Source organism: Nyctibius grandis, chromosome 1 (assembly GCF_013368605.1).
Source record: "Nyctibius grandis isolate bNycGra1 chromosome 1, bNycGra1.pri, whole genome shotgun sequence".
In the NCBI taxonomy this organism is placed as follows: domain Eukaryota; kingdom Metazoa; phylum Chordata; class Aves; order Nyctibiiformes; family Nyctibiidae; genus Nyctibius; species Nyctibius grandis.
The window spans coordinates 56,622,987-56,649,485 of NC_090658.1; the positions used below are offsets into that span (position 1 = coordinate 56,622,987).

Consider the following 26,499-nt stretch of genomic DNA (forward strand, 5'->3'; position numbering starts at 1 on the left):
ATGTGTGCTCCGTGTACAACCCCTGCATGTCCCAAGATCTGCCACATGAAATAAGCCTTGTCACTCAAGGTTCACTAGTATTTCTATTTATTGCATTTAAAGCAAGTACATAAACCTTCATTCCCTTGGAAAAGGTGCTTTCACTGCACATTCTCCCCTTTTAATTCTACACCACTGCTCCATGGGGTTATGCTGAGCAGCTCCAGCTCTGGCTACCCACTGGCTCTCGGAGTTCTCTTTTACATTCTGTCCCTAGTTAAAAAACAAAGCAGATACTCATCTTCCTAAGGCTGCAGACTGCAAAACAGTAACCCCAGTGATAACTGAGGAGCTTCAGTTATACACAACAGAATGCAATTGCTTATTATTCCAGACTTTAAGCAGATTCAAAAATAATTAGAGGCTTCCAGGCAGGAGCTGTTCTTTTTGGTCACCTCCTCTGAGTGGTGGGCAGTTTTATGCCAGTTCTAGCCAAAACACAACAAAGTTTGAATGTGAATGAGACTACTATAGCGCTGTAGTCTACTGTTACTGCTAATCCAACAGGGAGCTGTTTCCTCTCACCCTGTAATTGCATCTTCATCCCCAGATGTCATCATGACATTCAGATGAAGTTAATGGCATTTTTTGAAAAATTATTAGTTTACTTTGAGGAAAGAAAGGACGATCTGATGGTGAAAAAATGCTGCAGTCTCTAATCTTAATGCAAATAAATGGTCAGGAAGGGTCATTTCAGGAGATGATCTTATCACTATGACATAAGTCAGAATAAGTAAAAGTAAAAAGCCGAGGAAGTTTTGTCATATGCCAAAGCCTTTCCCACAGTCTACTGGAAGTTTTCTGAAGAGCCATAAAAAGAAGTTTTCCTCATCACATAGAATTATTAAGTGTTTTACTCACTTGAAAAATTGTATCTTATGTCTCAAAACATTTAGAGATTAACAAATTTTTATTCTCTCTCAAGTGATCACATGGAATGAGCCATACAAAGTTTTGCCTCTTTTGTACCCCATCTCTCAATGGACATAACCAGGAAACCAGCTGACACATCAAAAGCACAAAATGACAGAAGTACCATTTTCCTCCAAAGAAGGATATGAAGATACCAGAGAATGTCCAGAAGAGAGACACAAAGATGGTGAAGGGTTTAGAGGGGAAGCCGTATGAGGAGCAGCTGAAGTCACTAGGTCTGTTCAGCTTTGAGAAGACTGAGGGGAGATCTCATTGCAGTCTACAACTTCCTCACAAGGGGAAGTGGAGGAGTAGGCATTGACCTCTTCACCCTGGCGACCAGTGACAGAACTCGAGGGAATGGCAGGAAAAAATGCCAGGGGAGGTTTAGGTTGGATATTAGGAAAAGATTCTTCACCCAGAGGGTGGTGGAGCACCGGAACAGGCTCCCCAGGGAAGCAGTCATGGCGCCAAGCCTGACAGCATTCAAGAAGCATTTGGACAATGCCCTCAGAAATATGAGTGAATTCTGGGGTTGCTCTATGCTGGGACGGGAGTTGGACTCGATGATCCTTGTGGGTCCCTTCCAACTCAGTACATTCTGTGATTCTGTGATAAGATGACATTCTACTCTGCTTCCTTCATTACCTACTTCTTGCCACTGCGAAGTTCTCTTCTCACTCCCCAGGATATAACATCAACTTCAGAGACTTTATTCCCTAGGATTTTTATTCCCTTAACCGATGTCTCATTACAAAAGCAGGTGCCCCTTTTACATGCACATATATGCAAACATACAGACAGACTTTGGTTGTCATCTCCCCCACTCCCATATACACTGGATCAATTTTCTCTTCTGTCCCTCTATCCACAAAGCATATCGTACTTTAAGCTGCAGGCACTGAGTCAGACACTATTCTAAATGTTAATCGTCTATCAAATACTAGAATAATTTCTGCGGAGATTAGATTACCTTGCAGGAAAAAAATATTATGCATAGAGAAATACCATATTTCCATTAAGACATATTTGCAAATAAGTCTTAATAGAGGATGAATAGAAAGAAGTAAGTTTCAAGTAAGTCTCAGTTCCTATAGCTCAAGTATTGCCTAGATAGGAGTGCTAGAAGCATCACACTCAGGAATCCAAAGTGCAGCCCCATTCAGGGAAAGCTTCCATTAGATGAAAGGCCATAATGAATTAATGCGTTGGAAGACCAAGCTTACAGCCTTATGAAAAGAAAGCACAGCAACAAGCTACAAATACATAAAGCATACCAGCATCAAGGAACAGGAGAGGAACTGTTCAAAGACACTTAGAGAATAACAGCCACAGACAAACCTGAGACCAAACATGAGACTCCACATAAATGGGAAGTCATATAGAAGCCTTCCATGGTGAACTGTGGGAATTTCCATCATCAAAACTCAAAACAGCTTCACTGTAATTGACTAATTATCCACAGTAGCCCTAAATGTGGCAGTAAAGCAGACAGAGAAGAGACTGCAACACACGTGTATACATAGGATACAAGTTTAAGACACAAACAGCTACATATAGAGTGAAACCTTGTAATTACCTTTGATTCAGATTAAGCCAACAAGTGTTCATTTGGTCAGTGGTTTCCTTCACCCTCCTTGTGTCATCATCACGATACTCTCGAAGAAGTTTATTAGAAAGATCATTGAATGCAGCCACCGTGATGTCACCTCTATGCAAATCCTGTACTAACAGCTAAAAAGCAGTTCCAGAATGAGACAGAGGAAAATAAAAATCCAACTATTTTTCATATTATGCATCTTATACTATAAAACCCTTCTTTTTGCCTTTTTTTTTTAAACAAAGAAATGTGCATATTTTTCATCTAGAAAAAAAATCTTAAAAAGAAAATCTACAGATACTAAGTCTCCTGACAATGAACGAAAACACAAACAGGTGAGGAAAAATTGTATTTGCCAGAACTGCCAAAGACTACAAAAATCCTCTTCTGTGTTTTACTGACAACAGAAGTAAAAACACTTCCATATTTTTAGTAGCATGAATAAGTTTAAATTATGATAATAGTGATATAAGCAGCAGCTAAAAGTGGCATAAATGAAGTGCACAGCATGAGAATTTGATTTCATTGGTTTGTGAGGCTTTTCTGGTTTTAAATGAAGAAAATATATCAGCTGTGTTTGCTTGTTGTGGCAGGATATTCATAAGGTGCCTTGACTTTACAGAATCCTGAACTCAAGCTAACTTCTAAATGAAAAAATATATTTACATATATAGATGTTCAGTTGTATCTTACGATCTCTGTACTGTATGTTTGGGTGCAGGCCTACTTTGACTTAAGAAAGCAAAGTAGATCTAATAGTCCATTTCCATTCCCCTGCCTACATGTAGAGGAAGATTATGAAAAGCATGCAGTTTTACTGTTTACTGTTTACTGAAGTAGCTATAGATTAGTGAGGAATTCTCACAATCATACTCCCTGCTTCTTTCATACCCAGCTGCACCCCTGCATTATCCCCTCATAAATATATATGTGTATATATATACATACACACTTTTTTAAACTCCATTATAGCCCTGTTCTAAATACTGCACTGATGAGCCCCTCCTCGATGATTCGTCTCTAGTTCTCATCCTGTGCCACCTACAGCCTGCCCTTTTTCTGACAGCCACCAGGACAAAGGACATCAGACTTATTGATTTATCACAGCAGATTTGCAGTGATATGAAAAGCAGTGAAGATTGCATGGGATTGGGGAAAAAAAAAAAAGTGTTGAATACGCCTGGCACCCATCAGAAGTGAAATTCAGGATAATTTTAAATAGCTTGGTCCATTCCTGAATTTACTAAACTACTGTTAATAGGTTCCTATGAAGTAATACATGCTACATTCTGTGACTGTGTGATTAAATTTTTATTGGTTTGAGGTACTAGCTTTTTTGCATAATATCATTTATTTGATGCTACACTATACTCATTTCAACTACACTTACAAAAAAGACACATATGCCACCTGTTTCCTTCCCAGAAAGTGGTTCTCAGGAAGTCTGGTATATAAAAAGATAGAGACAATTTAGAATATATCATGCCCCAAAAGAGACAGAATTGCCAAATCAGTCCTACAATTAAACTGTATATTCGCACATCAATTGTATCCAGTAGCATTACATAGACTGAGGAGTCTGGTAGGGGTAAAAAAAGGTGTAATGGTCTTACTTTGTTGTCTGAAATCTGTTTGACAAGCATCTCTTTTGAGGCCTGCAGGAGCATACGCAGACGGATCTCGCACTGCTCCATGAGGTGCTCCATTTCTTGCCTCTGCTCATCCCACTGTATGCTGTCATTCAGCATGTACTTCAGCTGCTGCTGCCGCACCTCCACGCCATGCTGGGTATTGTCCCACTGGTTCTTCACCTTCTCCACTGTGGAGGACAACACAGAATATGAAAAACCTGAGGCAAACAAACAAGTAGTCACAACTACCACTTAATTCTCAGGACAAGAGGCAATAATATAATTCTTTCTCAAATAGAGTAGTTTCCATATTCAGTATTTCAGTTCCCCATGTAGTTTATACATTCACACGAGCAAATGAAAAATGCAGGTGTTTGGATACCTCTTGTTTAAGCGGGTCAGCATACAGGTAACAACTATTATTTTTGGAATATTTCAAAGGTGTTATTTTACTTTTTAAGTGCGCACACGTGAGAGGCAAATCTGCTGCAGCTGCACTGCAGAGATATGCCAGAAGCACGGCTCCAAATAGTACAATTTTAGGGTGATGGCTATACCAGCAAATCATCTTTGTGCATCTGCAACTTAAACCAGTACAAATAAGCAAATAAATAAATAAATTACTGTTAGATCTAGATAGCTTACACGAAGACAAACTAAGCTTTCCAGATCACTGTGTGTTGAAGGCAGTCTAGTGGCACCTCTGCTACAATTTTGGCCAAGGTAGAAACACTCCTGTAACAACCTACTTTGGCACTTTCATTCCACCACAGGTTCCTACAGGCTTACGTAGATTACACAGCAGAACAGGGAAGCTAATGATCACATCCCATTTCCTTCAAGTATCCTGTTCTTCTCCCAATAAATAGTTACATTAGATGATCGATAAATAGGCTTTAACCTTTAATAAACAAAGGCAACATGACAAGAGCCTAGGACAAAAAATAGTGTGCCAGGGAAAGCAGTAAGTCTGCCTTTGGAGAGAAATGAATAGCATTATACCTTGTTCTTAATACTTACCATAAAAAAAGCATATTACTTGAAAGTCTATAGAGGTGAAAACAGGTTTCCCTATTACCTGCCATGACACTTATTAGGAACACACTATATCATTAGAACTAAAGAGTAAAAAAGCAAATGTAAAAGGCCAAAACAAACCAAAACAAAGCTAAGCTGGATTTCCTGAGTATATCTGTACTCTGAGCAGCAACAGGTAGGCAGTATGCAACACATCCAATATATTTATCTTACCAGTAAGTATGCAATTTTATCAGAAAACTAACACACTTGATACTCAAGTCACTTCAATCCATGAAGTAAAAATGACAAAGGTTGTGCTTAAGCAGAAACCACTTAAGGGAACTTTACCCTTTGCATTTTTTTTTTTTTTTTAACCTTTTACAATTATACAAAGCCATCACGCTTAATCTGCTTGGGAAGATCTCTTTTATACATTCAACAATATTCTGTTTAGTTTCACAAAGCTCTCAAAGGCTGTGGCAGTGAAGCCCACTTGTCAGAGGTATTACTAGTGGACAAACCCAACAATCTGTGCAATAGAGATCTGTCAATTTCAACCCACAGGCAACTTTTGGATTAATTTTCAGGCATGACACAGGTCATGCTGAATGAGAACTTAGAAGAAAGCTTCAGAAACCCAACAGCAAATAATAATAAGACTCTTTATTTTTTTTTTTTAAAAAAAGGATATTACTATAATGGATAAAGACTATGTTCAAAGGAAACCAGCAGCTGCTGGGAGAGATCAGTGGTTTCACCAAAACAGTAAAAGAAAAATCAGCAGGAGAGAAAAAATGCTATAACCCTGTGTGCTGGCTAATGAACTGCAGAGAAGAATCTCTTAAGTGTTTAGACTTTCCCCACAAAGCTGGAAGGAAAAAAAAATTCCTGAGGAACAGCTGCCTACAATAGAAACTTGGTTGAAATGGATAGATAGTTGATGTTTACATATTATTATTATTATAGAAAGAATATTTCTTGATATATTTTTCCCTAATAATGGGAAGGTTAATCTTACTCTCTGCACTGTTGACATATTTCGTCTCCACCAAAACAGGACGGAAAAATAGTGAAATTCCTGGTACACTCAGCATTCAGTGGGTTCAATAGGTAGGTTCCTAGAAAAAATTGTCAGGGGCACCAGTCTGGTATCCCAGGCAGAAAGACTGGAAAGAATTCCTGATGAGACTGTGGTTTTAATTCCCAATGTCCATACAGTAATGGGGAGGTAAGTTCCAGAGAAGGAAGCCTTTCTCTATTTCTGTGCTCCTAGCTATTTGAGTAATTAGGCTTCATCTAACAACATACAGCAGGCTCACAGGAGTTTGTAGGACATAGGTATATTCCCCTCAGTGTTTAAACAGCGAGGTGCATAAAGTAGTCCTGAGCTTCACTTTTCTTCAAAGACAAAACTTTTCTTTAAAATGTCAATAGCAACAAAACCTTCATTTTTTTCATGTTTCATGACAGGTAGCAAAATCTTCACACACATCTAGGGTATCTACTGGAAGCTTCATCCATGGTAGCATACACAGCTTCTCTGTTCCCACCTTGGATGGGCATGACTATAGAGGACCTCAAATTTTCAACATACAGTTCCTTTATTCCTTGTTCACCTTTTTTGAAGAATCAAGAATGTTTTGTGACTGATCATATCTCCCTTTGTTGACTGACTCCTATGGACTACATAGTTACTAACCTCCCCCAAGTTCCCACCTTCCCCCTAGTTCTGAGTGGCTACAAAACTCAGGCCCTACGAGTTGCTTTAGCTTCTTTGGATCTTACTCCCCTACCAATCCACGGCTCCTGTGAATCTTAGACAGCAGGTGCCATCTCATCAGACCCTTTAACATATCTGTAGGCTTTCTACCTGACCCCATTATTATCTCCAGCAAGTCTTATGGACACCAAAGAAATTCATGTAGATATAGTAAAGGAAAACTACATCACAGAGAACATAAGTAAATGCATCTTTCCATTTTTACTTTTAACTGTGATATTTCCTGCTGCATGAATTTTCTAATCTTAACAACCAGTACAGCTTAAGAGTTCAAAGAATACATTGTCCCTTTAGTTTCTAATTGTGTCAGTTGTATGTTTTCTTTCCTTAAGTACCAGTAAAAGACATTTTCAAAGGGGGTGGGACCTTTAAACTGGAAGGTCAATTTTCAAATACATATCAGTGATTTAAAAGCTCTACTAACTCGCAGTCAACAATTTTGAAAGTACGAACACAAAGTTATTATCCTAAGTCAATACATTCATGCTTTTCACTAACTGTTCACTGCATCATAGCTCAAGAAAAATAGATACACCATTAGTTCCTTTTATCAATAAATAAAAAATCCACATCCCTGGGTCTGTGGCTGTCAAGCAACTCAAATTCTTCATAAGCTATTTTGAAATCCCAGTAAAAATATTTACCTCTGTACTTGAAAAAATGGCCAGGCAAGAAAATAAGTGGCAATTTTCATTCCAGGAATTTTCATTAGACTGTTAGAGTGAAAGCCACTTAACAGCTAATTTTTCAGCTTGTTCAAGGAAGGCAACTTCAGCTAGGCTCAAAATCAAGAGTTTAAGAGAAAGATATGAAGATATTTTTACTGCCATGGAAACATGGTATTTGCAAATACAGAATAGAGAAACTTACGTTTTTCTGTGATTACTATCCTAATGTCTGAACTGGAAGTTTTATTTTTCAAATTCTGAGCCAATGTAAAAACAGAATCAAGCTGAGGGTGCCGCTGGTCCAAATCTGCCTTTGTTATCTGTTGAGAATTAGGACATGATTTTTAAATTCAAAAATCAAAATTTAGTTAACATCATCTGTATTATTTGTAGATAAAACAAAACAGGTATGTGTCGCCACAAGTTGATGTCTGTTTCCATTATTATTATAACCCTTGAATTGTCACAGTATAAAAGCACTGCTTTAAAAAGCAAAAATACCCTGAATTACAGTTACTGAAAATCCAGGAGGTGAAGGTTAACCTGTATAAACCACACAGGGACCGCAGTGATTGCACAATGTTTTCCAATTTCTATTTTTCACTCTCCCATAACTTATTTTCCTCTTACCAAGATCTAATCATTTCTGTATTGGGCAGGGGGGGAGGGAAATAGAGATGGAGAAGGAAAAGAACAGAAAGGAACATTCAGACTATACATTTTATAAAAAAACATTATTTCACTATGGCAATGTACCAGAAGCCCGCATTACAAGTATTATACAGTTAAAAGAAAGTGTTTCCAGAGTTACTGTACACCATATTATTCTTTCAAATTCCAGATTATATTAGACACCCACAGAAACAGTTTAGCACTTGTTTAGCCTGCAGCTTTTACTCTACAGTTACTCATGTTAATTGATATCAAGTCAAATAAAATGAACCTTAATGGTAGCATACATCTTGCAAATACTGCCCTTAGTCATGGCTCAGCATAGCATGAGCCATCAACAGGAACAAACATTTATATCATAAGCATTTATGTTACAACAACTAATCATTTTAGCATGTCTCTGAAAATCAGTTTAGTCTAACTACAACACAACAAAACTCATTAGAAACCACAAAAGAGTGGATCATAAAGATCACCCTCCAAGCAAATATGAAGCTGCTCCAGTCTTCAGCATAAGCTATCTATACATTCCCAAAAAGAAGTCATTTTCAGGAGGTATTCTCTATATGCTTTGTTTAAATCAAAAAAAAATAGCAGTGCCTAGCTCATACAGGGACAAAGGAATTGACAGGAAATGATAGAGGGGAGAGGAGTGTAATAACAGCAGCATTGAAAGTGTAATTTTCATGTTATGCATTTACTGCAGGTGGTTTCTTTTTTTTCTTTTTTAAACACACGTCTTTATTTCTTTACTGAATGTACAAGCTATTAAAGTGTGAGCCAATTTTCCAATACATACTTTCATTCGTGCAATAGTCCGATTGATCTCTTCAGTATTTCCCACGGTGACTATGTTTGACTTGAGCATCTGGTCAATCAATACCAACCAGTCAGCCAGCTCAGTTGTAGTTTTATCCAGATCCGCTGGTGCAGAAAGTTCCAAAGCCTGCTGAGTCTGAACAGGAATTTCCAATGAAGAAGATACTAGCACCATCTTTTGGACATCTGAAACGGAGTTTGGGGGTTTTGTTAAAGAAAAAAAGTCATGGCCACATAAGCAGTTGTGGGAATCACGGGGGGGGTTTGTAATTCCTATGAATATGTAACAGAATCTGCAGAGAATGCACAGCAAAATTTGTATTTGAGGCATTTTAACCACCAGAAACTAAGTAATCAGAAATTCCTTTTGCCTTTTTTTAAAGGCTATTATTTCATTGCATGCAAAAGACTCACCCAAATGATTCAGCCTAAATACAAAACAAACAAGAAAAAAACTTGCAAAGGCTAAATGGCATTAAATCTAATGGAGTGACAGTAAACACTGACACAAAAGGGAATTGACCCTTACTAAGCATAAAAAACAAACCTTTCATTTAAGATAAATGTCTAAAATTGTCTTCCTCACTTTTGCATTACATGGCAGAAAGGTTTTCCCCACTCTTGGCTTGGAATTCACTTAAGCACAAGTTGAGCTACTCCAATAGATGCTTCATGGACTTGGCAATACACAACTGTCCTAAGAAGGGACAGATCCCCACTAGTTCAGCCTCATCCTTTCTATCTTTTTAACCTGAACTGCGAAGAAGTAAGGAATGAGCTGAACAGTAAGATTCGCTCCAGAAGCTGTTTGGTTGTGTTTTAGTTCCAAGAAAACACCAAGTTAAATCAAGCTGGAGCATGGATATTACACACTTGCCTTAAGCAATAAAATACAGAAGCTTTACTTAACAAACACCCTGTATGAAAGGAAAACAAGCTGAATCAAGGTTTTGAAAGGCTTAAACAAAAGTTGGTTTTCCTCCTTTAAATTTTGTTTACAGCTGCCACCAAATTGAAACTTTAAAAATAGTGTTAATTTACTGAAGTTCAAGCTGCAAATTCTTTCAGACAAGGGCTGTCTTTTGTACCTAGTTTTCTAAAAAGGAGACCTGTGCATCTTGTTTGCACTCTGTATCTGCTGATCTGCCTCCAACAACTTGAAAAGACGGCCAGTGTCAGTGTCTGATACAAAAACGTATCATATTTAGACAGCTTCCCTACACGATTCCGGAAGATAAGTACCTAGCAGATGAGAAAGACCTATCTGTGTCCCTACTAAGCTGAAAGATGCAGAATGGCCTTTATTTTTATAGGACTGCAGAGACTCTGCATGCAGAAGATACTTTACAAATAATTCGCTGTAGGGAAAGTTTCCAGTGGATCTTAATTACTAAAAGGCATGACACCCACAAGGCCCAAATCCACAGGAAGCCAGGCTGTCACAGCTATTTTGTTTTTTATTCTGTACCTAGTACACTTGCTCCTGATGACGAGGCCTAAGCTTTACTAAAACTTTCCTCCATTTCAAAACTGTTAGGGGAACCCCAAAGGACTGCCCCAATCCTGAACTGCAGAGTGACTTTTTCCCTAAACAAATGTTTCCTCTCTCTCCCATAGTAACATAAAGGTAGCCCCAAGTACAGCGATGGACAACATTTCTTATTTCCACTTGTCTAAGTTTATAGGGAAGGTTTTCCTTTTTGGATTATTTTTGACCACAAACGGGAGTAAACTCAATATAATTAAGCACAACAGAAGGAGTGATCACTCACCAGAAGGCTTTGTCTGTGCAACAAGATGAGACTGCCCAACAAAGGCCTCCAATTCTCTCACTCTGTCAGGCACTTCTCTGAACACCTACAGCCCAGCAGAGAGGAATAAAAACAGAAAGACAACCTATATTAACAGCAAAAAAGTAATCACTGATTAGAAGACAAAATATTCTACACCATGCTTGCTACAATGGCATGCCTAAGATGTATGTCAATGAATTTTTTCAAGGTATCATTTAAAAGCAATAAAAATGCCAAGAGGTACTCAGAGTATTATTTCAATACATTCCAGTGTCTTACCTAAATCTTGGAGAGAAATAAATGAACTGTTGCAGACAGGTTGTTTACCTGGTTTTTACTGCCTAAGCATCAAAGCTATGACTCATTATTTGAGTACACATTGAAGGAAAGATGACACGAAGCATGATTTGCGGTCATCAGTGACAGGAAAGTACAGAAATAGGGAATTAATTTAAAAAGAAAAAAATGTTACCACTAAACTCTATTGTAGTGAAGACAAATTTGCCTACTTTGCTTTTTAAAAGTTTTTAAAAGGCAGTGATGGAAACGTAACATATAAGGTGGGGGGAAATTACCCTTTTCATGACTGAGTAGGTAAAACCAGATTTTTTTTCTTTCTCTGAACTATCAAAAGCCCCTTTCCCCAATAAATTCTTACCTCCCTGATCCATAATATAATCCCAAATAATTCTGTTCCTTTTTCAGTTGGATCTCCAGGCTCTACTTGAAAAAGACCTGGTTTTACTCCAACCAGTGAGTTCTTCTCATACACATGCCAACGAGACTGAACACCAGCATTTGTAATTTACACCAGTTACACTCAAGAAGAATCCCAAACACACTTGATAAGATTTTTGCACTAAGCTTTACCACAGCTTCATTTGTTTTCCTCTTAACTGCTACAAACATGCAACTTCCCTATACAGCAAGAATTTATTGTGACTCTTGTCAATTTCAAATTAATACATTACTGTTTGCCTCAAATAAGTGAAATATTGTTGATCCAACTTTTTAAAAGAAAGCCAATACAAAAGAAAATCAACAAAAAACCTAAGCTAACTAAACTAACTCATTACGATGGAAAAATGTCCACCAGTATTTCCACATAGACATGGATTGGGGCACATTTCCTGAACATGCCTGTGTGGCTTCCAAGACTTTTTATGTACATGTCACAGATACATGGAAATAAAAACAACCATTCTAAGTACACCACTGTATTTTCAACTTCAGGTACCCAATGCTGAAGAAATGCACACCTTATTCCACCTCACATTGAGGGATTGCAGGCAATCGGAAAGTTTGTCTTTTTCCTGAAGATCAACATTTTTATCCAAAATCACTTCAGGTTCAGTTCTGTTCAACCATTGCAGTTTGTCTCCCTGTACTTCCATCTCTTCACTTAAGACCTAAAAGGGACAGAAGAGTTTTAGACTGAAGCAAAATGCATACCTGCTTAAGTAAAGAGAGGGTGAAGCTTTCCTTTAACTCAATATTTAGAAATTTCCCTGGAAATATATCACAGAAAAGCTTCTATTTTGGTTTCTATGCTCTATCTAGAAGTTATTAAGACATTTATTCAAATATCAACATTTTTTGCTAACCGGAAAAAAAACACAAAACTGCAAGTGGCCAAGGTACCTATAGAGCTTCATGTCATGCACACTGATTCCCATCTCACAAAATGCTTCTGTTTGATCACTTCTGGATGTACCATGTGTCTTCAATAGGCAACACACTGTCAATCAAAATTGTTGCCTGCATTCATTTTTTTAAAAAAGTTAAAAACTAAGGGCCCCACTCCTGATACACATTATACAAGTACATGGTAGATCACTACAAGGTGCTTTACTCTTAAGGAACTCTGCTCTAAAGGTATTTAAAAACTAAACATAACCTTACAACTTCATTTTGATCAACCTCCCACAGCCTTCTTTCTCTTTAAACATGAAAGTGCAGGTCAGATCCTGAAAAAAAAAAAAAGCTTAAGCTTGGATTCCCACTGACTTTAAATCAACTGTGCTATCTTTTGCTCATAGACCACAAGCACTGTGGAGTAGGAATCATAAATTTTGTCTTAAAAGCACTAGAATAAAAAAAATACAATAGCAATACACATCATATTTATCCATCTCAATATATATACTATTGTCTGTCACACACGTATTATGGAGGTGTGCATAGTAAAGTGACAGGAACACAGGCCTGGAAGGGAGATCACTGAACAGAGTACCCTGCTACAATAAGCACTATAACAAATAGTGCCTTTCCTAAATTTTCAATGGTCTACCTTAAATGAATTACTTGTTTAAAAATGTTATATCCTTTTTAATTGAAGGCTGCTCCAGAAGCTCTATTTAGAAATCTCCTTCTCACTCCAGACTGTACTTATTCCTGACTGATCAGTTAACATCTGTTATTCCCATTTCCCTAATATCAGCCTTTAATAATAGCTAATCTTCCCTACGCTTTCTTATTCTTATTATATCCCTTCTCACTGTTCTTTATTTGACTAGACAAAACAAGGCAAGCTCCAAGTCTCCTCACTCCAAAGATGAGGAGTTCTGCACCCTCCTGAAAAGCCCAGCAATCTTACTCAGTACCTGTTCTATTGCAAACTCACCTTTCCTTAATATACATAACCAAAACTGCACACACATTCCTGCTTTCACAGGACCCAAATTGGTACTTAATAATTCCCTACCAGTGTTTCTCTAGCAAATTCTGCTCTTTCCCCCCCCTTATTCCAGTTCAACTTTTCACTTCAGGCATCTATATTAAGGTAGATGACAAGAAAAATTAAACTTTCATGATAGCCAGACAGCCAACACTCGAAAGAATTTGTTTAGGCAAACACAGCTGCAACTACTTTACATCATTTATACACATTTGTAGGAAGCTCAAGCCTTTCGACCTGATTTGGTCTAACAGAGGTTGCTGGTGTTTTTTTAAATAACTAATTTTTTAAAAAATGAGCAAGCAGGTTTGTTGGATTGACTCCTCTTTCCATTCTTTTAGGATTCCAGAAACATTCTCTTTCCCACATCCTACAAACCAAAGATATTTTGTTGTCAAAGCCAGACAAAATAAACAGGAAAAATACACACATACATATGCTCCCAAGTTACTTGAAATGAACAAAACCATTATAGTTCAAAGAGCAGGCTGAACAAAATCTTACACGTGTAACAAAATATTAAAGCTGCCCAATAAATGGGACAATGATGCTTACTTACCATTTTAAGCTTATCGGCTCTTTGCTAAAGTTCTGACAATTATAAAGTTGACTTGGGGACGTCACCTCCAGTGAAATTCCACTTACTAAATTTTATCAGCTGTAGGTATATTTCTCACTTTCTGATACACAGCCACTATCTTCTGGCTAGATACCATAGTTATCTACTCAACTCAACTTCATTACAAGATGCATCTTGCCTGTGTAAGTAATCTCACAAAACTGTCTCACACAACCATAATATTTCTTTGGCTATTTATAATGTGAAAATTCCCCTCCCCAAAAGCCATGTCCTGATACTTTGCACAAGACATACATGTGCTTACACATATGCACACTAATCGATCTTGCCTGTAATTCTCGCAAGTTTTCTTCATGGTTGAATGTAAATCTTGTGTCCAGAGCATTTTCTACATTTTCCAACCAGCAACGCAGCTCATCAAGCTTCTTTCTGTACTCTGTCACCTGCTGATTCTCTCCTTTTAGCCTTAAAAAGAAAACAAAAAAATTCACATACATTTCTGAAGTGAACACAGCATGTCAGTCCTACGTTAATTCTGATGCAACATAGTCACGTTTTTTTCAGTGGTTGGAGCATTTTAAAGGATTCATTTTGGTATTCAAAGGATTCTGCCCTCATTATTAAAATGCAAGATAATTGCAAATTAATACTACCACCTTAAAAATAGATAAGTTTCAGTACCAAAGGCACAAAATAGGCTTTTAAAAGACTGCAGAAAATATTAAACGTGACAGTATGGCAACACCTTCAGGCCTAACCATTGTAAGCCACCAGGCCACTGTTAGTGAAAACATTAGAAATGTCCCTAAACCCTCCAAGGAAAAAAAATCCCTAAATCACACAAAGCTTTAATGGAACTTCTCAAACTAAATAATTAAGAATAATCTTATTACATTTCTAAATGTATGAGATGTTAAAAACATATAATTCCATAAATAGCCTCCAAAAATAACTATTCATTCCATGGATTTATCCTTACACATATTTTAGCAGTAAGAACAGAAGAACCTTATATTCCCAGATACGCCAAAAATTTGTGTATTCATCTCGGACAACTTTGCTCTTCGACCTTCTGAATTTACTTTAAGGCTACTTCAAAATAGATTTTCATTTTGTTCAGGAAACACCTAGTCAGATGGCAGCCACAGACCTAAAGACCTTATTTAGTAGTATTGTGGAAATTCAAGAACAATACAAGTGTTTCAATGAGTGTATCTTTGACACTACAAAAATAGAAATCAAGGTAATGTACTTACAGTTCAGTTTCAGTCAGAGAAAGCAGCTGAGTATTTCTTCCTAAAAAAGTCTGGCTTAGCAATGAAATAATTTTAAAAACAAAGGAAAATTGTAAGAAAAGAAGTTTGGTGGTTGTCATTTGGTGGGTTGTGTTAAATAGACTCACTAAGCAGTCAATTGCAGGCGCATTTATGACAAATTGGTTCTAGAAGACAGCTCAAAACACAGAGGTCTGAACGTCAGGAAAACTCAGATTAATGACAGCATGCAACAGAATGCACTGCCTCTCCCAGAGTCTTCTAAATGAGATTCCCCTCATCGCATCTGGTCAGACATCCAAATTTCTGATTAACTTATTACCTCTGTTGTCTCTCCATGACCTCTGCAGTGATTGCTTTCCAGCGTCTATTCAATCCCACCAGCTTCTCCTGCAGGAAGCTCCCATCTGTAGCAGACAGTTTCTGTATGATCCCTTCCCCAGTTCTGTTCAATGCTGAAATACTGGTCTGATGGCTGCTGACTCCCTCTTCAAGTTCCTGTGATAAACATAAAAGCCACACAGAATTTTATTACTGACCTGAAGTGACTTTGATCTGCAGAGAAGAGAAGACTGAGGGGAGACCTCATTGCAGTCTACAACTTCCTCACAAGGGGAAGTGGAGGAGCAGGCGTTGACTTCTTCACCCTGGCGACCAGTGACAGAACTCGAGGGAATGGCAGGAAAAAATGCCAGGGAAGGTTTAGGTTGGATATTAGGAAAAGGTTCTTTACCCAGAGGGTGGTGGAGCACCGGAACAGGCTCCCAAGGGAAGCAGTCATGGCACCAAGCCTGACAGCATTCAAGAAGCATTTGGACCATGCCCTCGGAAACATGAGCGAATTCTGGGGCTGTCCTATGCTAGGACAGGAGTTGGACTCGATGATCCTTGTGGGTCCCTGCCAACTCAGAACATTCTGTGATTCTATATGCAGGATGAATCCTGGGTGCACATTATTTTACTAAAATAGGCACTTAAAGCCATCTTACTTAAAATTGTATGCTGTTGATTTAAGTTATTGTCTGTTTTTTAATCTAGTTCAATATTCTAATGAGAGTCATAAAAAGATAATGACACAGAATAGGCTGCCGAATACTACTTAGGATTACAAGAATTCATTTAAACATCAGTGCTAGAATCCACACTCATATTTGATTCCTTTCCTCTTAATGTACTGCACTTTCTTTTAGTGCTAACAGATGGTATGACTTTTTTTAACCAGTTGTTTTCATAACCTATGCCCCTGACTCTTTCTGTAACTTAACAGTATTTTAGCTAGGATAGTCATGGCTGTGCTGCCATGGTCCCCAGACATCACAGAAAATCCATGAAACTAAAGGAAGTCAGATGATGTCAGGGTCAAACCTTCAAATACCCCTAACTACTACAAAAACATTACATTGTCAGTAAAAATTTCTTTGCAAATAGATCAGGAATAAGATTATTCAAGAAAGAGAAGGGGAACACCCTAGAAGAAAACTCTAAGCAGCAACAAGGATAAAACACAAACTGTATGTTAGGTAGAACATACATTTCTTTAGCAACACACACCTAACTCCTGGACAACCACCACTACCAAAAGAAAGGAAAAAACCTGATCCTTAAAGTTATGTTTTCTTCTCCTTATTTAAAAGAAAATAAAGTAATTTAGCTAAACAGAAAATTCTGCTCTTCCATAATGATGAGCTAGAATGACATTAGGGAATTAAATTCCAGAACTGAAGTCTGAAACAATCAAACCTAAGACATCTGTAACTGGAATCTTCTCTTTTTCTAGATTGCTTATACAAAGCAGGATCTTGCCAAGTCTTTAGTTTAAAAAAATAATTTGCTAAGTTGTGATTGACCATTGTTGGGGTCTATTTTTTTAATTATGAGTGAAAAGTAAGTGAAATAATATACTGGATTTCTTAACTGATTAACATATTTTTAAAGCTGTAATGAAACTTATATAACAACAAAAATTATGCCAACACTTGAATTATCAAATTATCTCAAATCCATCCATACCCCATACTATAAGCAACAGTTGAGATCTTCCCCAAGAATCATTTTAAACTGCAATTGAAAAAGAAATTTTAAGAGTTACCACTGTTTAAAGTATACTTACACAGCCTCATTTCAAATCTATATGTCTATACAGAAAACTAGAATTTTAGACAAAAATCTAGACTTTTTCCAGCTTGCTCCTTTTTTGCACAAATCATACATACCTGCTGATGCAGCCCAGCTGTCTGCAACTCCAAACTGCCATCTGGACCACGGGCATCAGCTAGTAACACTTCAGCTTCTGTTATCCAGTGGGAGAGGTCATTGAGATCACAGTGGAACTGCCTCCACACCTCTATCGCTCTATCAAAGCAACTATTTGAAAACAAAGCATTGAAAAATTATCAAAACCATTTCAGTGAAAAGGCTACGATTCCTACTCCAGTGAGTAGAAACTTTCCTTGCGAAACAGAAAGGCTAGCGTATAGCCTGGTTAACAAAGCCCCAGTACTGAAGGCTTCTTCACATAGTAGTAGCTGGTAAAAGCCAACAGCACAGACTGTCACTAACTTCCAGCTGAAGGAAAAAAGGGCAGTCCTACGCAAACTTTTGCTTCTATCACTTAAAATATAAAGATTGATTAGCTGCATCAAATCGGTCTGCAGAACCCTTTTTTTTCTTTATTATAAAACAGTTCAGATATCAGTGTGGAACATGAAGTATGATTAATTGCTCAGATTTTTTTTTTTATCTTTTAATTCATGAATCATGGGGTGCTGGTGCCTGGAATTTAATAAGTGAAGGTGATTTTGATTATATAGAACTGACTGTGTTACCAGTGGGTCCACATAAGTAGGTCTTATACCATTTCATCACACAATAATTTACCAGGCATTTCATTATTATTACCATCTTTGCAGCCCCAAATTAATGTGTGGCATAACTTGAAGGGCAATATTTTCTAGCATGGAACAGGCTGAATTATCTCAGTCAGAAGGTTGTTTTTAACTAAAATGAGAGTCCTACTATGTTAACAAACTAACCAAAAGAGCCCATGAATGTTAGATAAGAAAACCATGTCAGAAAGGCATAGACTGGCTTGCTTTCTATTTGTTGATCGCTAACTCCATGTTAGCATTATGAAGCGAATAGGATAGATGTCTCTGAGGACACAGGACTTGAGACAAATAACATGAAATCTACATCAACGCCAACAGACTGGATAGTACCCCATTCCAAACTAATAAAACCAGTCATTTTTAAAGACATAGGAGGGCAAGTCTCCTGCTCATCAGAGGACCCTCTAATGTAACAGAGGAAAGATCTCATCTGCGGCCCATTATTTTTGTCTTAAATAATTCCAACAGCAAAGATTCCAGGGTTACTGCTTATATACTGATGCAATCTGAAATTAGCAGCATAACATCAAAGATATCCAAACCCAAACCTTAAAGAGCTACCATTGCATCAATTTTCTTCACCAACTAAATTCAACAATCCCAGAGCTCCTAGTGAGATTATTTTCATCAAAATTATATCTCATTTTTATCAAGATGTCCATATTTCTTGGCACATACAGGGCTTTTTTTGTTATTATTCTTCATGTGGGCCAATTTTAATAAAGAAGAAAGCCTTAAAAATCTCTACTTAAATTTTTCTGACCCTACCTCCTAATTCTATCATTTCAGTTTCCTGCACACATCTCAATTCACTACACTAGACCAACCTGTAAACTGACCCCAAATCTCATTCTCCTTTTATTTCTCAGGTACATTTTAGTCTAACTGAACATATCGTCTCACAATAGTATCTCATTCCACATTTAATGAGAATAAATATTGTAAGCACTTAAAATAGTTGTATTGATGTCCTTCAAAATGAAAGTTTCTGGGGGAGTTTTGAACACCTTTTTTTCAGAATCCAGAATTTTAGAATTTTAGAGGAGAATGCTTTGAGATACAAAGCTTTAACTCCTGCTGCTTCTGTTGTAAGCCTACATTTCCATCAATATTTTGATGAACAAGATGAAATTTCACTCCAGTTTTGAGTCAGATGCACATGCTGCTGTTTCACTCCAGACTGTCTCGGATGAAAGACAGAAGTTCCAAAGTCCTGTCACTACAGCACCGAGACTTGGCTGCTCCTTGCCTCCTCTGCAGGAATCCACTTGCTTCCAAACCACAGCTCATTCCCAAGTCACCAACACTTTTAGCACTGGTGGAAAGTCCATGACAGAAGGAGCAGAACTAGCAAACCAGCCTTGTAACAAACAGCTCAACAAAGCATAAGCCCATACATACAAGCATGCAAAACACACACATTTTACTTTATACATATGATCAAGTCAAACTGAAATCAACTGGATTTAGTTGAACACTTAAAAGCTTTGCTAAATACAGTTTAATTCAACTTGTGTTTGGTTACATCAGAGCTTTTATCAAAGGTTTAACTACTTAGCTGGCACTCAATCACAAAATCATTACTACTTCTGAAAACTAAATCAATCTTTTGCCACAGACTTCAGATGCTGTTTCTACTAATTCTGTCAAAATCTCCACCCACTCCAGAAACAGAAAAAAGCCAGAGATTATTAAGGACATAGAGTCTTCTAGTCTTCTTGCTTATACCTAGGGAAACACTGTGTAAAGCAAGCATAAACTTGGTTAAAAATTCTTCTTGGCAACAGAAAGGGTATAAAAATACTAATGCCAAAATACAGCATTTTAATATTGATACTAATATTGTTCTCATTAATCAAAGTATATCCTTCTATTAAAATTGTAGCACTTAATATAGTCAGGAAGCTACATACCATTTTAGCTTCAATTGTTAGTCCAGTAGTCCCTTTTGTACGAAAACCATGCCCAATATTATTCTCATTAAGATGTAGAGCTTTACAAAATTTATGAAGTTCAAGATTAATTTGTGTTCAGTGATTTTTTTACATTTTGCCAGCTAATCATAAACATTGAACTTACTCCACACCTTTCAATGAGAAGATCAGGTTTCTGGTTAACCCTGGCTACTTAATGAAATGAAATTTAAGTAGTAAAAGAAATTGTACTCCTTCTTACAAAAGGATAACATTAGTTAAAGCTTTTGAAATAAGTTACTGGGGGAAAAAAAGGTATAACTAAAGCTTAGTGCACGTCATACCTATGAAGCCCACAAAATAGTTGCAGGCATATAAATACAGATGGGCACCAGATTCTGGAGTAGTTGTCTCCAAATACAGCAGGTGACCACAGGCAGCACAGAAGTGGTACCCAGCCAGCATCACTACTTGTTTTCAAATTAAAAAAAACAGTGAAACAACAGTGCCTCCTGAGTTATTAGGAATGTTGATGCTTCATTGATCCAGTGGTCCAGAATTTCTGGAAGTCTCTGCTAAGACAATACTACCAACTGATTTTTATATTCCTACACACACACCAGTGCTCTGGGAAAGAGTTGAAAACATCAGCTTATGTAACACACACTTCCTAAAATCATCTCTTCAAAATACACTACCCAATGTGTTTGATATCAGATTTCCGGTGCTACAAAGCAAGTGAACGTGGCTAGACATTACCTAAATGCTCTACAGAACTTCTGCATTAACCATTACTTTATATCATCATTAAAAAGCAAATACTGTAAAAGCAAATTAACTACAGTATGAGCCTTTGCATTTAATTTTAAGTTACGTAAAATCATTTTCAGTCATTAAGGCTTTTCTTGCATAGCAGCAATCTCAATGTCTACTGGTGTTTGCAGTGTGAGTACCTTCAGCTTAGTGGTAACTTCCTGAACAATATTTTCATACTTCCACCAATTCCAACTTAAAATGCCTGATACACTTTTCCAAGTTTGATTAAGTGGTACTTAGTTTGTTTTTAAACATTTAAAGATATTTCAGATAATAATGCATTTTCTGTTTAGAGTATCTTCTGTAAGGGGTGGGGAGAAATCACAGCTTAGTTTAACTCTCTCTCCTCCCCCCCCCCCCAACTTTTTCAGCGTAAGTGAAATTACAGCTATTTGATCTTTGTGGAAAGGAAACAGGAAATACATTTTTCTTAAGCACTGATTTCAATATTCTCTTGTTCTCTCACCTTCAATTATTTACAACAAAGATTATCAGTAAATATCATACGTGCTGTATTTTAAAGACCCCATCCTTTCAAACTCCTTCCCCTCCTTCAAAAGCAGCCTTGAATTCTTTGTTAAAAGATGTCCTACTCAACATTTTTCTTCTAGAACTTTGCTTTGTGATACCTTTACAAAACAAAAAGTCTATGTTTTATAAGCAAAATATTCTATTTTATAAAGTAAAAACAATTAGCTTCATAAAAGCACTCAAACTACAATTTGCATGTTGACTGTTTCAACATTCAATAATTCTGCCAATTGTGTAATACTAACATATTAAAGCTGATTACTCCCAAACTCTTTATCTTCATCATTAGGGTACATTTGTAAAACACTTTAATTCAAGTACATAAATATTTACCACGTGGTCACAGAAACCAAACATTCTTGACGTACCACTTACGATCATTGTACATTCTATTTATTCTATCCCATTCTGCATTCAGCTGGGTTAGTGCATCTCCTATTTGTATCGCCTCAGGTCCGGATGCTTCTAATATAACATCAGGCTGCTTCTCGTGTATGACCGCAATTTGATCCCCAAGTTTATCCAAAATATCTTTTATGTTCTGCAAGCACAGTAATGATGACAAGCCATTAGTAAAGTCAACAACAGCAGGAATTAAAAAAAAAAAACAACACAAAACCACCAAAAAGTAATCTCTTCAAAATGCTGTTCCAAAAATTCAGTATCTACAATAAGACCATGACCATAAGCAGTTTAATTTAAGCAGATTAAATCAGTTTTAGCAACTGAATAGTCTATCACACCTTGTTAAGCATGTGTCTTTCTCAGTTTTTTATGAAGAGGATTAAATATTTATATATCCATTCTGTTCCTGAGGTAAAGGGGCATATCATACTTCTCAAAACAGCAGTATCTTCATTATTAAGCAGGTCTGTCCCCGTGTCATGAAGACACTGTACATATTCCTTCCTCATGTAAAAAATGAGCCACAAATGTGACTTTATTATGCTTAACCATAATAAACCCATTAACATAACCCATTAACATAACCTCCCATATGCACAGAACTGCAAAAGCACAAGTTACATAAAAGTTTTACATTTAAATGACAAAGTTAAAGCAATCTACCTCAAATATCATTGAACTATAATGTGAAAATACCTTTAAACCAGATGCTGTTGTAAGACTGCCTTAGTATTCAGAGGACAAACAGTCCATGCAAAAGGTGGAATTTACTTATCTCTCTGAATTTAAAACAGTAACACTTCTAAAAATTATATGCTCTGCTATTTGCCTCTTCTGAAAACAGCCTTAGAATATACCAAAATTTCAAAATCAGATGCGACCTGCACCAAAATGATGTATTTTAAACTCATCTTAACATAAACACTCCTAATTGTACTTAAGGGAGCACAGAAGCAGAGTAAACAAGGACAAGCGAATCTCATCAACAAAACAGAAGAGTCACCCACTTTGTCAAAGGTTGGCGTCATTCCCCTATTTGCTTTTGAAAACTATGCCAAAAAAACAAATATGAAAATGAAAGCATGTAGACAGTATAAAGAAAAGCAGGTTGGAAAAGTGGACTGAAATTCTGAAAAAGCTTTTAAAGGATCTGTGTAACAGCTGCAGAAACAGCTGATCCAGATCTAGGGAGAGGCAAAGCCTGACTACCTCAAATATAAGGACACATGGACACCACTCTACTTCCCAGCCCACAGAGGTACATTTACACTGCACCACACCGTGCACAATTCCCAACTCCAATGGATGTTTTCTGTGGGATTCTCCGTATTGTGCTTCTTTGCATACTCAAAATTAACCAGGACTCAGACTTCTACATACTTAACTCACATTTGACAGCAAGATTCAATATTTTCAAACATACTTTCTTCATCCCCTTTTGAAGAAGGGCAAATCCTTAACTACTTCCTCATCATTAATCACACAGGTAAATCCACTGGCTGGCAATGAGAAGTGGGAGCTTAAAATTGAGCACATATTGATACTTTGCTAATCAGAACAGGTCTTGTGGCCTCATATATAGCTTCATACAAAAGTCAAGAATCTCCCTTTCTCCCTCTTCCCATGTGAGCAATTTTTTTCACATGACACAGAGAACAGCAGCTGTATTAAGGAGACCAAGCACGAACATAAGGAGATTGGCTTTAGCATTTCTCTATATATTATGTAGATTACATGATGAAAAACCCAACAGTTTCTCAAACAAAAGAAGTGAAACTCTCCTCCCCCAACCTCCTGCCCAGCTTCCATGCTGCTCCACTTTGTATCCAGATTCTGCATAAAAGTTAGCCACAAAACTCTCATCATTTAATTTTCAGTGCATATTGATCCAGTATATACTGAGCCAAAATACAAATACAGTCACTAAGGTGGTCTTTTTCTTCTGCTATTTCCTTCTCCCATTCTTCCCTCTGAATATAAAGCTTAGGCATGCAGTACCTTCAGTGCATCTTCCTGAGTTGAAAAATCCTCATAGATGCCAGTATTTAGCTCTGGTGCATTCAGCAGCAGTTCAACATCAGCCATGGCCAGCAAGACTTTGTTGATCTCAACCAAGTATTCAGCCGAAAAAGGCAAGGTCCTAACCCCTACGGCAAAGTGCCCTTTTAACCTCTGCTGTACAGGGATTGCCTGAAAACAAAAGTTCATTTTATATTTCAGAGAACAAGCAATTTTATGAAAAAATCCTAAATCAGTAGACTGTATTCAGAATAAGTACTTTTCTTAATTAAAAGACAAAACAAAGGCCTTTCTAGCAAAATTATATAAATTCAGAAAGCTGCAAGTCCTGCAGAGAACTGTTTCTGTATTTATTTAAAAAGTTAGAAAACAGTAGATATCATGCTTCTCAATGACCTTGTATTATTCTTTCTTAAAACTCTGGCAAGTGGGAAGGGCACTCCTGTTTCTCTTACCTTGATCCTTACCATTTCCAGAAATTACACTTCTTGATCCAGCCTGTATCTAGTTGTGATTACAACCCACTATCTGCTTCCTTCATCAGCAAGGACTCCAGAAGTTACCAGTTTACCGGAGCAGACTTCTTACTTCTCCACATTCTTTTCAATAAGCATCCCCACCCACATTTTCCAACCATTTTTTAAATAGATTAGTGCTCCACCAGTACCACAATATGTTTTTTGCAGCAATGAGAGACACTAACTCCTCAAGAGCTTGGCAATTGTTATCTGCTCTGGCTGTAAGATCAGGCTATCAAGCCAAGTACCATGTTAGCAAATAAGAAAGCAAGAACAGTAATTCAATGCAGCTTTTTCTTGGATCATAAATGATGGCCTGGCTCTGAAGCATTAGGAAGCCATCTGCAAGAAGCTATACTCTGCCATGTCTGGCAAAGGTAGCAGGGGCAGGTGAAGCAGATACTCCAAAGACTGAAAGCAGTTTTTTGCTGAAAAGGTTTCTTGTCCAACAGGATTCTATTACCATCTCTGAAAACAGACCAGTTCTTTAAAATCAGCAATGAAAAAGTAAACCCACCTCTAAATAGTGAAGAATTCAAACAACTTCTAAGCCATTATCCTGTACTCGGTGAATTTGAATCAAGCAAGACAGAGACAGAGGCACTCAACTGTATGATTTACTAACAGCTAAGAATATGCTTAAGAGCATGAAGAATAAATGTATGTTCACAGCAATTTGAGCCAGTTGATTTTACTTTGCAATTAGTCTGGGCTTGGTGCACACATGCAAATTGCAAGCACAGCTGACAATCAGTAAAATATTAGGCCCCACTAACAAAGTTGTTTGCAAACACCTGCCTGTATCTTCCTCCTCCACATGTTTCTGAGCATTTCAAATATGGTACTCAAATTAACTGGAACGTAACATATGCAGCATGTGTGGTTCAAAAAAAAAAAAAGGACTGCAGCAGAAAAGGTATGTTCACGTATTCACCATTCAGGATTTCTTCTCATGCACTGAATGTTCCTGAGGATTTTATTTGTTTTGTGTTGGTTTGGGGTTTTTTTGTTTGTTTTGGTGGGGTTTTTTTGGGTTTTGTTTTGTTGTTTTTTTTTTTTAAAGTAGATTGTCGTCCTTGTATTGAAACTGGGGACACAGTTGTACTTCCACAAGACCTTTACACCAAACATGATATACTTTCAGTCATTCATTGCACACCAAAGAAATAGGATGTACAGGCACATAAGCATAAACTGAGTCTACTGAAAACAAGTATTACAGACAAGCATCGTAAAATACTCAGCATTGCTTTTGATTCAGTAACAGTACAGCAAGCAAGTACGGCAGTAAAAACCATAAACTACTCTATATGCTTCAGTTACAAATTCAGTGTCTTGGTCCCTGATGCTCCAAACACATTTTCTTGAGGCACTGTATATGTTTTTTTCAGCTTCCATCACTGAAATTTGGAGCAAAAGCCCAAGGCTTTGACAGTAGTATGTTTTCCTGTGGAAGGAGAGGCCCCAGCTCCAAAGAAATCAGACAAAGCTTGTGTAACTCAAAGTATCTTTTCTCCAGCAATGTGGAATAAGCCTGGGTTTGAACAAACACCAGGATGACTGCTGCAGCACAGCCCCCTACATCTTCACAAGCTGTTTTCTCTAACTCTCCATCATCCCACAAGTCCCGTTCTCACACAGGCAAGAGTCCAGAATCTGGATTTCACCCAGATGAATAGGTCACTGGACTTCATTGTATTTCTACTTCAGACACATTGCTTTATCTCTCATTAAAAAAAACTTGCACACGATTTAAAACAGCATCTGTTGGCATGCAGCAAACTTGTTTTCCACTTGTTGCTAACACTGACATATACTGAAACTTTCTGCTTCCCTAATAGCAACATCCGGGGCCATCTTGCTGCTCTTCTGCACTGCCATGAATTCCCACTAGTGCTGTTCCTGCAGAGCACACCTCATTACTAATCTCCTCCAGCTGCCTCC

The 26,499-nt window shown here is 37.4% G+C and overlaps 1 protein-coding gene across 1 annotated transcript in view; it reads right to left on the bottom strand.

The window, feature by feature from the left end:
- UTRN (utrophin) overlaps positions 1-26,499 on the bottom strand; it is a 428,940-nt gene that overhangs the window by 242,338 nt on the left and 160,103 nt on the right. Inside the window, 11 exon segments of the mRNA XM_068406453.1 lie at positions 2,531-2,685; positions 4,165-4,370; positions 7,853-7,970; positions 9,122-9,327; positions 10,914-10,998; positions 12,194-12,343; positions 14,521-14,656; positions 15,788-15,963; positions 17,679-17,829; positions 21,982-22,154; positions 24,017-24,208. Coding sequence (XP_068262554.1) covers positions 2,531-2,685; positions 4,165-4,370; positions 7,853-7,970; positions 9,122-9,327; positions 10,914-10,998; positions 12,194-12,343; positions 14,521-14,656; positions 15,788-15,963; positions 17,679-17,829; positions 21,982-22,154; positions 24,017-24,208 — 1,748 coding nt within the window.